Below are 14,931 nucleotides of genomic sequence, written 5' to 3' on the forward strand. Positions count from 1 at the left end.
CGTTCTCGTAGACTCGTGCTGTGCTCGGCGACGTGGGTGATATCTGGATGTTGATGGACGGGTAGGAAACATCCTGATAACTATAGATGCGTAAGTTATCATACTATTGAAAAACTTTTTTTGAAAAGGTTTTATAAATGAGGACCTAAAATTTCCTTACACAAAATTCAGAGAAATAGTATTTATTGAATGGACAAAACCCTTCTTTTACATGGGACTTTTTCAGAAGGTCATAAGGTCAGCATGACCAGTAAGTCGTTTGGTGTTGCAAATTTCATTACAGCAAACTACGATTTGACCATCGATTAGGCTAATAATCCTGAGCTCCACCGGCTACCGCCATAGGCAACTATGCTATTAACGAACTACATGTAATGTACCTAGACATGTATTGTTTGTACTTTGACCGAGACGGACACCTTACGGTGAAGAGGGAGGTTTAATATTAGCCGGTCTCATGCTGTATGCACAAGCAGTGAAGGTGTTAAAAGTATACTCCTGATCATGCATTCATTTTTTAATGAGTTTATTTCCTAGAAACTTTTGGAGTTTTGAACAACGCAAAATTAAATAATGGGGTTATCAATGAATATAGTTCAATAGGCCCAGTTAAAAATGTAATTCATAGACTAAATAAATTTTGAATTTGGCCCATCCTTATAACTCAGATTATTAAAACAGTACCACATTTGTGGACGGTTTATCAATCTATAACACAATATATCCATCCAAACTAGAGCGGTATGGTATATAATAACTAATCCATAGCCACTAACAGTCTTAATTAAAACACCAAAATTGCTTTGTGATGCCTTAGCTTATTATTGATGTATTTGAATCTGTTTAATACACAAACACCAGCGCGTCATATTATATTATAGCGTTGGTAACCTTTCCCTGGTTGCATCATCTCAGGTCATAGGCTAACGTTGTGATTACGTAGGATGAACTGCAGCTGAGTCAAGCGTGCAATGAGCTTCCCGATGAGCAACGGTCGCTTCAGCGACTCTGACATCGACGATTTCTCCAGCGATTCCGAGTCCGATTTGTCGGTGAACTGCAACTATGATCGACCTATAGTGGCCGGAGAACTGCAGACCTTCGCTTTGAATGCGGCGTTGGTCACAGATATCACGTCACCAAACGATGAGGCCAAAGAGTATGTTGAGGGAGTCGCCCAGGAATGGTTCCAAGACGAAGACAGTGACAGTGGGAGTGACGATTGGACGAGCTACCAGAGAGATATCGGTCTGAACAAGACAGAGCAGGCCGAACTGAAAAGTGGGAGTGAAGGCAAGACGGTCCCTGATTCGTCCTCCACAAGAGAACAGCTCGAGTACAAATTCAATCCCTTAAATGACACATCAACAGAAATTCATAATGAAACAGACCCCACTCAAGAAAACTCGGATTTGAAAATAAACCACAAGATCAAAAAGATAGCCCCCAAAAAGCCAGTTGATGTAGATAAAAGCAACGAGAAAAATGAAGAAAAAAGCCCTCAACTAAATCGACAATTCAACAGTGTGTCTCCGAAAAAGAGAGCCATCAATCAAAATATAGTGATTGAGAATAAATCTTTGGCCTTGTCGTTGGACGGCCAGCTGGACAGGAATTTGACGACCATTTGTCAACAAAAAGAAGACGATGACGAAGGCATCAGCAGTGATAACGATAGTAAAAAAAGTGATCAGTTTAATCATCAACCGAAAGGAACTGTCCTTACCAGAAAGGATACGTATTTAAAGCGCGAATTTCGACCTAAGAGTGAGGCTTGCCTGAACACACTTACACAAGCTATTAAAGATAACAATTTGTATACAAGTAACCTTAGCTTGAACAGTGTCAGTCTGAGTGTGCAGAGTTTCATGAGTGAAGGGAAGGTGTCCAGAGAAAAGCAAAATAGTGTTGACAGCGACGAGGGCAGAGACGAGATCAAAAACTTGGATAAAAAGCCCAACTTCGCCTTTATAAGGGTAAGTTTTTAAATTATTTTCACTAATGTCTTTAACCTTTTATATAGTATACATCTATTTGGAAACATCATCCTGGCTGTGTTTAAGAGTCAATCTCTTGACACATTCCTCATATTTTGCTAAATAAAAAGTTACTCTACCTAGGGCAACATTATTGGTTGCACCTTTATACATTATTTATCCGTTTGTAACCATCATATTGCCTGTCATTATAAGTACTTGTTACACTATCCATATCCTGCCAAATTAAGAATCAACATTAACATGCTTAGGTTTCTTTTTCATGTATATTATGTAATTTACTATTACACTGATTATTATTTCTCTAAGTTAGCAGTCATTAAAAGAAATCTTTTGCATTAAGTGACAATTGAAATTGAGTCGCCTTTTTATGAAATTCGCAAAATGACTTCAACTTTTCATAAAAGTATATATAGGTCTATAAAAATTAACATATTTTTATTCTAGATTATATCTTAAAAAGGGTTTATTACTTTTTATCGACTTTTCAGTTTAGAACAGTTCTATAGTTAAACATAAACATCATTGTCTCATTCTAATGTTATTTGTTATGAGATTGATTGAAGTTCCCAGTATTGAACTACGAGTATATGAGCTTTTAAACTATTTTTGTGTGAAAATGTAATTTGATACTGAATTACTTTGTAAACTAACCTATTTGCAATAGAACTACCACTACAGGAAATAAACTAAAAGCTAATATTACAGAGTAGTTGAACTGATTGTAGAATGATAATTATAAGGAATGAGAGGCCTCTTGTAGGGGTCATTGAGACAACATACCGTGGCAGTAATACAACACCGAGAGACTATTCCAACTGTTACACAACAGACAGACAGACAGACAGGTGTCCTCTGAGGACATGAATGTGAATGCCCCTTACCGAACAGGAAAGCGGTGTCCAAGTATGTTATTCATAAGGGGACTCTCTGTTTTACGACTCAATAACTCCGTCTCTTATCAAACACCGATTATATGCCTCTCTCTAGAAGTAAAATTCTTTGCTTCTTATAAGAGGATTGGTTATTAATTCCAGTTGAGAAAGCCTATTTGTTAAATCCGGTCAGTAATCAAAAGGTTACATGTCATAAGGGTAAAGGTTTTAGGATACAGTAACTATAGTTTATTATGCTTATATAATCTTTATTGACAGCTCGATGCGAGAAGTAAAGCCTTGGATATAGCCTACCCTCTGATAAAGTCCATAATATAAGTAAATTCGTGTGTAATCTAGTTCGAAATTATGAGCTCAAAACAAAGGAACTTGAAAGTCATTTAATGTAAGAATAAAATGATGTAGTCTAGATGTAGTGTACTTAGTCAGTGCTACAAACTTGACCCGAGTGGCGCTAATTGAATTTTCAGCCAATGAATTGAGGTTAAGTTGCCAAAAGCTTCTCGTGATCAATAAGTAAACAATACGAGTACGCCCGTGATGCTCGGTCAGATCAGTAAGGCTCTTACTGGACATGAGACGATGACGATGTCGATTGATCGGGTGATCATATCGAACCGTGGTGAAGCCCGAGCAGTGCTGGAAACCTTATAACGTTGGGTATTTGAGGTAGTCTCCCAGTCACAAACGTGGGCGAGCGTGATGAGGAGATGATGAGGCACGCACGCACGCCATCGCAGTCGCTACCGTGCTGAATTAATTGATATTGCGAACGTTTCTACTGATTGCTAATACCATAGCTGTCAATAAAATATATTGAGATTATTTTATCCGTCACGCTCTCTGTCTCCATTACGTTTGTTTTTCTTGGAGGATCTTTATAGGTTCCAACAGTGGAAGAGGATTTGTGCGGTTGTCTGGAACGTTCTTAATAATAATGACATAACTGACATAATAATGAACCTAAGTTATATAGGGGGATTTTGGTCTTTCAAAGTTTATAGTACCACACAAGGGTTCGTCTTCTGGTTAAACTATAGGCAGCTTCCTTTGAATCATCGACATTTGTCCTCTTTAGACTCTCCTAATTAATTATGTTAGTTTAATTATCTTTTTTCTAGTTGATTTGAACCTATTTTAGACTATATTTTGCAGGCTGTATATATAGTTTGTACAATATATATTGTTTTGTAGATGCCAACATTCACTGGTGGATTACGTAAACTCGTATGTAATAAAAGACTATTAATATCTACCTTTGTACTCGTTTGGTCTGGCATGGGATTTTCCATCTACTGCTGTTAGTAGATCGTTTCTCATTTTCCTAACTTACGTAATTAGTAAGATTGCTTGATGTTATTACAAATTCTTCCATAGCTTGAACTACGTAATTGGTAGACATTTAACTCCTGTGTTAGAGTCTTTAATCTGCAGCTATAAATTACTCAATTGATTATGATTTGTCAGCTAAGACACCACGTATTATAGGTAACCAGGTAGGCTTATTCTGCTAGTTATCCAAAGATATCTTTTTACTGCATTTCTGATACTCCACAGTTACAATTTAGTAAATTAAAATTTGAATACGAAAGATATAATCCCACCGCAATGTTTTTAATACAATGCAACTTTTAACCATCCTGACTGGAACGTTGATCCAGACTTACCAGTTCATACCCAGCTGTAAGCATGTCTGTTGCCTGATAATACACACACTACCCCTCTATTGTTATAACTATCCGCAGTCTTCTGCCAACCTATTTAGCGTGATGTCTACCCTTCTACCATCTATTGCCAACTGATCCAGACTTACCAGTTCATACGCAGCTGTAACCTCGTCTGTTGCCTGATAATACACACTACCCCTCTATTGTTATAACTATCCGCAGTCTTCTGCCAACCTATTTAGCGTGATGTCTACCGCTTTTACTTTGTACTGCCAGCTGATCCAGACTTACCAGTTCATACCTAGCTGTAACCTCGTCTGTTGCCTGACTACACACTACCCCTCTATTTTTGTAACTATCCGCAGTCTTCTGCCTACCTATTTAGAGTGATGTCTACCCCTTCTACTTTCTACTGCCAGCTGATCCTGACTTACCAGTTCCTAGCCAGTTATAAGTTTGTCTGTTGCCTGACTACACACACTACCTCTCTACTGCTGTAACTATCCGCAGTCTTCTGTCTCCCTATTTAGCGTGATGTCTACCCCTTCTACTCTCTACTGCCAGCTGATCCTGACTTACCAGTTCCTATCCAGCTGTAAATTCGTCTGTTGCCTGACTACAACCATTACACAAGCGCTGTCGTAACTGTCCAGCAGCCACCGAGTGTGGTCTCCACTGTTATTACGGCTGTCCGGTTATTGCACGTGTTTACCTGTTTAGTATGGCTATTACCCACGGCCACGGTTGCATTGGTCTCTCGGCCGCTTTGCTCTTGTACGTTTGGTGCTTTAGAGTTTGTCACAGGTTGGAGTGTCAAGGTGGTATTCTAACATTCTCCAAGCCAATGAAAAGGTATGTGAAAGACGAAACCAATATGGACTCAAGCCACAAGAACTCATTTAAATTTAAACCAATGCCACTGTTCCTTTATTATTTTTCAACCTGTGTCAGAAATTCTTAGAAATTGTTAGAATTAACATAAACAAAAAAGTAAATATATTATTATTCATTGCCTCATCGATGGAATAACTTGCGTGTGTTGAGTTTAGGAATTTTAATCACCGATATCACTCCATTCAGAGGTACTTCCAGTGATAACCACCAAGAAAAAGAAAAATTAATCATGTTTCTTAATAAACTTCTTTCTAAATTTTTTTCACTGCAGGAAAAAATGAAGAGGAACCCACATATTGATCTTTATATTAAAAGGACAAAAGCGGCATGAGTGCCAAGATATTCAGGGTGTGTAATCTTGGGGATAGAGATGACCTCCTGTCAAGATCCTTTGAGGAGGGATAGCGGGCACTAACTCAGTCATGCCGCCTTGGTAGCAGAGGAGGCTAGGCTAGCTCTGTTCCAGCCTTTTCTAGGCAAATCGGGACAGGAGACTGGGAAAGACAATACTTATCGTTAAGGGAACACCACCACTCCAACAGACATCCCCCGCAGTTAACAAAACCCATCGAGCAGCCATTTTTACCCTGATATCTCGACATTTGTGGCTTAATGTTCAATGTACCACTCTCGAAAACCAATTGGGTTGCCTAGATTTAAATGACAAATTGATTTTTGCTGTGGTCATTATAGGTACTACTGACAGGTATAATCAAACCAAATGTGAACTCTCCTGAGGAGGTTATTTTGTAGTAACATTGTAGATGGGGACATAGCTTTATGCATTGTATTAGAAGACGAGAACGTGTAATAGTAGAAAAAGCTGTTTTGTTTCTCTGAAGTTCTGAGTAATAAATCGTTTAATCCATTTCTAGAAGTATGATACTATTTTACTGTACATCCAAATACCTTCCTTCCCATGAAATATGAGTTGATGGCCACGCCCTCTCTAACATTGAAACTCTAGATTCGTCACTGCTTCAATCACTCACATACATATGTGATAGGTATACTCCAAGGCACTTCCATGAAAATACTGATGTTTCTTCCACAGTCTAGTCGTACCCAGATAGAGGAATTTAGCTTACCACTATTTGTAGTATCCAGACCTGATGTTTTTTCCGTATTATAGTCGTAGCAAGATACAGGGATTTATCTTACCACTATTTGTAGTATCCAGCTGAGATGCCATGTATAGACAGTCGGTGTAAAAGTTTATACGATGCTTTAAACTTAAAAATATGGTATCTTTTGTTTTACTTACACACAACTAATTAGTGTTATCCGTTCTTTTCCTTCAGTAGTGCATCATATCCACAGTAACAACATAACTATCATCAACAAGGAAAAACTACTAGATGATTCATGAGATACATGAGGAAACCCTGAACCTGTTGCGAAAATGACTGTGAATTGTGTGATTACAGACTCAGTTGACTTCAAGGCCGGTACATCAGTTTTGCATGGCTACGGATTCCCATTGATATTTTACATCGATTAAAATAATATTTTTATTACATCCATCATCGCAAATCTTTTGGTCTCTCAGAGTAATGTAATCTGTTTCACAATGAAAAGGGATATAAATCGTGCTCTGAAATTAAAGTTCATACGTTCCTACAACCCTTTACATCATTTCCAAAAGTTCAAGTTCAACTTCAAATAATTTATTCCTAAACAGTTACATGTATACGCTTTTTATACCCAAGCAACTGACAGATCAAGAATTAAAGTAAAAATAGTGTACAATACAAATTTCTATCTATACAAAGACGTATAAGTCATGTTCCAATGTAATTGATAACTAGCCATATTAAATATTACCATTTATAATAGTTAATGACATGTTGGTAAGTGATAATAAAACTATAAATACAATATGTGTTTCATATATAAATTAAATATTATGTCTTAACCGTATGTACGTGCAAAACAATAAAATTCAATAATATAAATATCGATCAGAAATTTAATCGACATATGAAATATATAACATAACACATGATTATTTCAACAAGAGCACACGACCAATTATAAAACAAACCATTCAGTTTTGTATTGTTATAAAAATTATTCTTTTGTTTAGTTAGGTATACTAAGTGTCTGAACTAGTACAGAGTTTTTTTTTTTTTAATTTGTTAATTTTTGCTTAGCCTAATATTCTTGTTTAAAGGTCTTTTCTCCTTTGTACTGAAATTTATTGCATTTTGTTTAGTTGTCAAAATAGCTATAAGGATATTTCATCTGCGGCTATTGTATATATAATTAAAATAAATAAATAACATAACACATGATTATTTCAACAAGAGCACACGGTGTTCATATAGAAATACACTATACATAGCTGATAATTAATAATAACAACTATATAATATTATCATACATAAAATATGTTATACAAAATAACAAATATAAATTAAATATTATGCATGCGCACACTCACGTACGCACTGCATAGTTTTCATAATATTATACTGCTAAATTAAATAACCTAGATAGCATTATCCTGATTAGCAAAGCTGATATAGGATAGTTTCCTTTACGTAAAACGGTATTTTAGGGAACATGTAATTAGCATTGCGTGGCATTCTACTAATTTCTAGAAATTTGTATTGATGTAAATATTTATAAACGTGCTCAACAGAGCTAAGATATATATAGTTGCTGAATTTTCATCATACGGCTCTCCTGATTAATAGAATTGCAGTTCTACAGGCCAGGTTTTGTAGTGTTCAACCGCATTATTGTATAGAAACCCTTATTTGAACTTCTTGACGCAGTAGTTATAACCGAGCCCAGTAATGTGACCTATAGCAGCCTGTGTAGAGTGACTGTTGAGGGCGTGTAGAGTGTAGAGTGCGGACACCAGCTAGCCGCAGTCGGCCACACGTAGCTCCGGGTCGAAGGTCAGGGAACTGGCACTGTGACTGTGGGTGAATTGAACCATTGATTGTTTCGTTACGCGACCGGACAATGGATTGTCCTCTAGTTTATGGGTCAATCCTTCTTATTTCGCAATTCCACCAGAGGCCTCTGATCCCTTCCAGTGAAAGGCAGTAAGCCCTTCCTTTCGCTTCCGATCGATCACCGACCGCTCAAAAAGGTGCAATGCTCTCAAACATTCCACAAGGTGACGACTCACCTGTTCGTGTAAAACACGCCTTTCCCTAGAGACAAAACGAGACTGTCGGTGTAATTGTGATTGTCGACTAATTAAGAACAGTTCGGCGATCCATTGAGCTGTGGCCGTGCCGGAAGCGAGGTTCCGGTGAGACAAGGCTAGCTATTGTGGTGGCAGTGACAATAGCCTGGTGGTGCGCTGTGCTGTCTGTGTCACTGATAGCTGTTATCTGTGCCATAGCTTGCTACACATCGCAGTGCATAGCTGCATCAACTACCGCTTACGACAGCCTTCAGAGTGTCACTTCACACCTGATCAGTCTCACATTTTCAGAGTTATATTTTAAAACATGAAATGAGCTATTACATCTAAATAATCTTTCTCTCGTATATGCTGTAATATTTCACGTAGCGTTACATTAATGAAAGAAAAATCACTCTTGGAAATAATATTTTCCCCGCCGACTCCTGCTGTTTCATTTCGTGTATTCCAGCCTGACCTCTACAGCACCCTGGGGGAAAATGGTGAATCCAGGTTTGACATATCGTGTAGTGAAAGACTACGATGTATTAATTGTATGTAATAGTTACTGAAGTTAATTTGGTGATAGATTGAAACAAAAAAGGCTCAATCAGAGCTCTCCAGAAAATATTTATTTTAATTATAATTCAATTACATAATTGAATTATGCCCTTAATGGATTATAATTTTACTACATATTTTGTACTTTGCTATATATAGAGCCACAGCCAGAGTACAGCCAGATATATTTCATTTGTCAATTCGGTTTAAAAACAAAGAATGTTTAAACTTGTTGTTCATTATTTTAAATATATCAATTAATTAACTTATCGTGGACTGATTGGACTCGAGATTCTCGCGCACAGGTTACGACCCATGCGAGGATCATTTTCTAGACTTAGTTATTATGGATGTTGATGTGTATTTTATAGCTGGAAATATATGTATGTTCTTTCTAAATTAAATTGTTTACTCACATTACTATAACAATGTATCAATAGTCCAATAGACAAATCAAAACGTACTGCCTTTAAGAAGTGAGTTGCATTTCTTTACAAACGCATTATCCTATGAAATTTCTAATCAAGATTTTCCTTCACGAAACATATAAGGAATACCGAGTGCCTTTAAAGTCCTCCCTCCCCTATTAACTTTCTTATGAATAGAGATGGAGCGATGTCCTTTGGGGGATGTTTATATGACCAACTGATGAGTTTTTTTTTCATGTATGACCCACCCCCAACATAGCATTTATTAGGTTTTGTTTTGTCTGACCGAAGCCCATTAGGAGGTCCTAAGAATACCAATAGCTGGTTTTGCTGGTTTGCAGTAAGTATGTGAGACATATACAGTCCACTTTGACACAGTAACTGGATTGAATGTGTCTTATGTTAAAGTTAATCATGGTTATTGTTGTTTATTGGTTCTTGTAATAACTTGTTTTTAATTTGGAGTTGTAAGTTCTCAAAACAACTAGTGAGTGAATGTTTTATGTGCCCTACAATAACTGTAAATGTAACTTAAATTGTGGGAGTTTCATGTTTTATAAACAATTCATATTTGAATTGGCCACCAAATTTGATAGAGTAACATTAGAGACCTCTTGTATGCGCAATTATTCTTCTCTTTATAACACCTTTAAAATGAGGTGTCACTTGCTAGGGATTCCTGTTTAAAAATGTTGACTTACACCCAAAATACCTCAGTAAAAAATTTTTATACATCAAAAAACTCCTCAGTTGGTCATACGAACATCCTTAAAAGTAAATAGATTCATCTCTATTCATAATAAAGATAAAAGGAGGGGATGGGACTTTTTAGACACCCGGTATATTGATTGCCATAAGCATATATTAAATAAAGTGGCTATGAAAAAAGGGTTGATCAAATTCGAATACTGAGTTAAGCTCCATTCCACCGGCGACAAAGACATTCAAACCGAACTCCTCCCATTGGTTCAAAATAAGAGACACTTCGGCTACAGAGGAGCTCAGTCTGGTTATCCAGCAGCTATCAAATGTAGTTTAGATGAAGAGGCATAGTCTTTGTTCTATCAGGTGCACAATTGATTGCACTACGATGCTTTAGACACGATCCCAAAGAACGGCGGTACAACTAAGTTTTATACACAATAAAGAATTATTATTACTATACCAATCTTCAAATATCTAGGACCTTCCTATCGCAAAGCCTGTCATCTGACAAACCAACAGATGGTGCCTGTGGGAGTTTTAATAACATATTAACTCGGTCATGCAGAATAAACAAGCAGTTATTTCAACTATCGCACAAATGTGCGATTTTCTTTAGTTATGCATTTTCTGTTGCTCTGTAATACAGAATTCAATGTTGATTAAACATGTATTGGAGCAGTGAAAGTAGTAGAGTAAAAATAATTTTAAATGATTTCTAGTCGCTAAACTAGAACTGTGCCACTTATCACAAAATGTGTAAAGAATTAAACGTTACTATAAAATCTTCGACGATTGTCGAACAAATGCAAATCATAAAATTAATCAGTTTCAACTTCACCTATAGACGACCGCCCACGTTTCATTTATTATCAAGTTTACGACCCATGACTGGAAGCAGTGACGTCAGCCGGCCTGCTACCGCGTACATGATCTCATCAACGCAACGGCCACGCAACAACCGCTGCCAGTGCTCACGTGATCAGACAGACCGAAGGCGCTCAGCCACGGCCGCCTCGATGTCGGTAACACCTTCATCCACCCGGCTTAGTGATTACGTCACGTGATTGTTGTTCCCGCGCGCGGGAATAAACGCCTACTCACACGCGTGTTGTAATCACGATAAGACAACAATGGGGTGTGCCCTCGAACAATGGATCATCCGCGGCCGTTTTAGGTAAACACTCACATATTCGCTGTGTGGACGTTGTTGTAGGCAAGCATACGTATTAACAGGAATTGCGTAAATTGAATTTCCTTCTTGTTTACCTCCTTAATAAGCATCACGACTGTTGTTGTTTATAAAGTTATTAAAATGTAGAAAATAAGACTAAATCATTTATTTAATGAATCTTTACATATAATATACTTAGTTCAAGTCTTCTGTTTATTTATACAGCTAAAAATACAAAAGAATTCATTTAGAGTGAGTTATGCCAAGAACGTGATTAGATGAGAGATTATAAATCATAACACCCATCACATTTCAAAATAAAGTACATTAAAGAATAATCCTTACACTTCCAGATGTTTTGGTAGTCATAGACTTACTAAAACAATATGGTAAGATTATGTATTGTACGAGTGGATGATATACTGACTTGAAAAAAAAATGAAAGGAGTAAGTTGAATTTCATGAATTTTGTTGTATTTAATATTAAGTTAATGAGCTGTTCAGTACTTTCGGCTGTGTTGAAATCAACAATGAGTGTTGATTCGAAGGTCTGATAATTAGGTGGAAGGTCTTAAAGTGGGTGGTTTGAGAATAAAACTGAGGTAAATGCTGTTTTATTTACAGTATGCGCTTATTTGTTTATAAACATTTAGTATTCATTAATTAACTAAAAATCAATCATACATAGCGGTCAACTTTTAATGAGTTCTCCAAATTATTATCTTGAAAGGCGTACTCTTTTTCCAAAGGAAGTCAGAGCGTACCTATGATACACACATCTAACTGGGTATGATGGTAGTTAGTGACATGTTGTAGTCATGTTCGTGTTGTTAACAATAACACACCAATACATCGGAAAGATTACATTAGCTTATCCCTTAGATAAAACGGGTATGCTAAAATTCAAAATCCATTTTATAGTCTACCTGTTTTTGTTCAATAATTTGCAATGTCTTTTTTATTAAATGCAAGTAATTACTTGTTATATATACCCATATTTTAAATTAATCCGGATTACTATAGTCCCTTTAAATGATTATTTTTGTCAGGATTGTGCAAGTTACTTTTCTTTTGTCACTTATCTGTTCCGTCAGATCAATAAATATAAAATCATTTAAAACTTAACCAATGCTTACTCTTAAACACTCCTTAAACTGTTTTCAAAACTAAATTTGTGTACACCTCTGAATGACCGATTTCGGAGGGTTTCTTTAGCTGAATATTGATAGGACAATACCTTATGTTATTCTTTACAGATGGAAAATTATGTCTGAATAATTTAAGAGATTTAAACAGGGCTTTATTCTTATCCAAGGTAACTGTGCCAAAGTTTACTTATTATTTAGTTATGGCCAGTTGAATACTATTGAATACTACATCGTAAAGGGTACGAGAACGCGTATAAAGGATGATCCATGTCAACTTCTAAATTAGCAACACTGATAATTATTTAACAGTTGTCAATTGTCGTGGGTTTGTTATCATCACACGTCAGTTTAAGACAACACATTTACTAAATGGATCGTTCAAATACCACGCAAAGCGAACCGATCAATTGTTCTATACAAATTACAATTCTATAAGGATCGCAATGTAATGGATTATGATTAATTACATAATCCACTGAGCAAAAAATTCACAGAACAGTGAAGGAATGTAAGGGAAGTACAGGATGGCACAGGCCTTACCTGTGCGTCATCGTACACAGTACGATATATTCTTGCCCTGAGTACAGTCTGCCAAGAATATTGCTGTTGTTAATCATAGTGTGATTGAAGACTCACTGTTATCAAAGCGTCATCGTTCACAGACTTCCTTTCGTATAAAAGGTCTCTTTTGAGCATTTTCCATAATGATTTGCACTTCCAGCTCTATAAAGTTCATTCAACTCAAGTATTAAACTCCAAAGATAAACGATTTCAGTAACAATTAAACTATTTTAGACCAGCATGAAGGAATCCTAAAGTCAAATTTCTTAGCTTTCATTTAATACGAAGTAATAAATAAAGGGGCTCTATGTCATTTTGAAACGGAAGTGGATTTGTCTTGATGCTTACGAATAGTCAGTCACACGTAAGCAGGTATGGGAAGCCCATTTCGCTAAAAAGAATATAAGCAGTGGATATAGCCATAGTACTTTATTCCGGAATAAAGTATTTTTGAAATCATAGTTGAGATCGTCTATAAGCCCTACTTCTGTCAAAAAACCAATATGATGTGTTTTATCGTAGTTTTTAAATCTGTGGAAAATTTTAGATAGTAACTTTGATGTCTGCACTACACTACTAATCAACCACCGTATACTTAAAATTTTGCTGAAATTTACAGTTATAAGTACATTTTCCCCTAAAACTTTCTATTTTATTATCTGGATAACCTCTGTCCTCATCACTGATTACAGATAAGGTTAAAATCAGAAATATTGTACATTTTCAGCTTACTCTGCTTTCAAAACTATAAACCTAAATAAATTTAAAATGATGTTTAATCAAATAAACATATGATTGCGTTGCCACATTAGTGTTTACAAAGGACAGTTGATTACAAAAAAAACATTTAATATCTGCTGATTAAGCCAAAAAAGGAGTTTTGAAAGCTAGTGGGGCGTAGTCCGGAGGGACTTTCAAAATAGGATTAGGCCTATATGTTAATCAGGGACCCTAAGAATATCCATGTAAAATTTCAATACAAAAGGTCCATTAGTTTTTACGCAATTTAGTAGCTCATGAACATACAGGCAGACGATTAGAACCTTATATAATAGTATAAATTTTCTTGATATTTAACTGTTATCACCGTGATCTGTCTGAAATCACGTGACATTAAAAAAATACACTCCCTTGCTACTTTAGTCTAATCAATCCATTCGTATGGCATGCATGCTATCGCTAAATCCATCCTTCGGTTGTTTGAAATGAACTTTCCAAAATAGGAGTTCTTCCTGACTAAATGCAGTTCATACAAATCCATTACAATCCAGAAAGACGTGAGATTATTTGCAAATGTATTACTAACTACGATTACATTACAAAATAAATTTGCACGTACACATCAAATTGCTGTGCAAATATAATCTGTAACCATTACATTGAAGTTTTTGTTTTAGTTAGGCATACCTATCAATTTATCGTACAAAATATACCAAACTATAATCAGCCATAACAAAAGAAGAAGGGTGTACTCATATCTCCTGTAGTGAATAGTATTATAATATCATCAACTCTACATACAGCAATTCTATGTAATTTTCAAGGATGTTTTTGTTTGAGTAAAACAATTATATATTCAACACGTTTTCAATGACAACGTGATTGTATTCTTGCATATTTAGTTTTCTAAGAAAAGATTAAGAATGAAACGCTGATGTTCTGTTCATATCCAGAAGCGGACGTAGTTCCGAAGAACGCCGAGAGATGTCGCCGGTGACCGCCTCACTGTTTGCCTAGGCTAATAGTGAGAGTGATAAACAC

The 14,931-nt window shown here is 36.2% G+C and overlaps 1 protein-coding gene across 1 annotated transcript in view; it reads left to right on the top strand.

The window, feature by feature from the left end:
• LOC124359270 (rhophilin-2-B) overlaps nucleotides 1-14,931 on the top strand; it is a 169,998-nt gene that overhangs the window by 7,024 nt on the left and 148,043 nt on the right. The window contains 1 exon segment of the mRNA XM_046811890.1: nucleotides 944-1,976. Coding sequence (XP_046667846.1) covers nucleotides 972-1,976 — 1,005 coding nt within the window. The 5' untranslated portion in view covers nucleotides 944-971.

Source organism: Homalodisca vitripennis, chromosome 1, assembly GCF_021130785.1.
Source record: "Homalodisca vitripennis isolate AUS2020 chromosome 1, UT_GWSS_2.1, whole genome shotgun sequence".
Taxonomy (NCBI): domain Eukaryota; kingdom Metazoa; phylum Arthropoda; class Insecta; order Hemiptera; family Cicadellidae; genus Homalodisca; species Homalodisca vitripennis.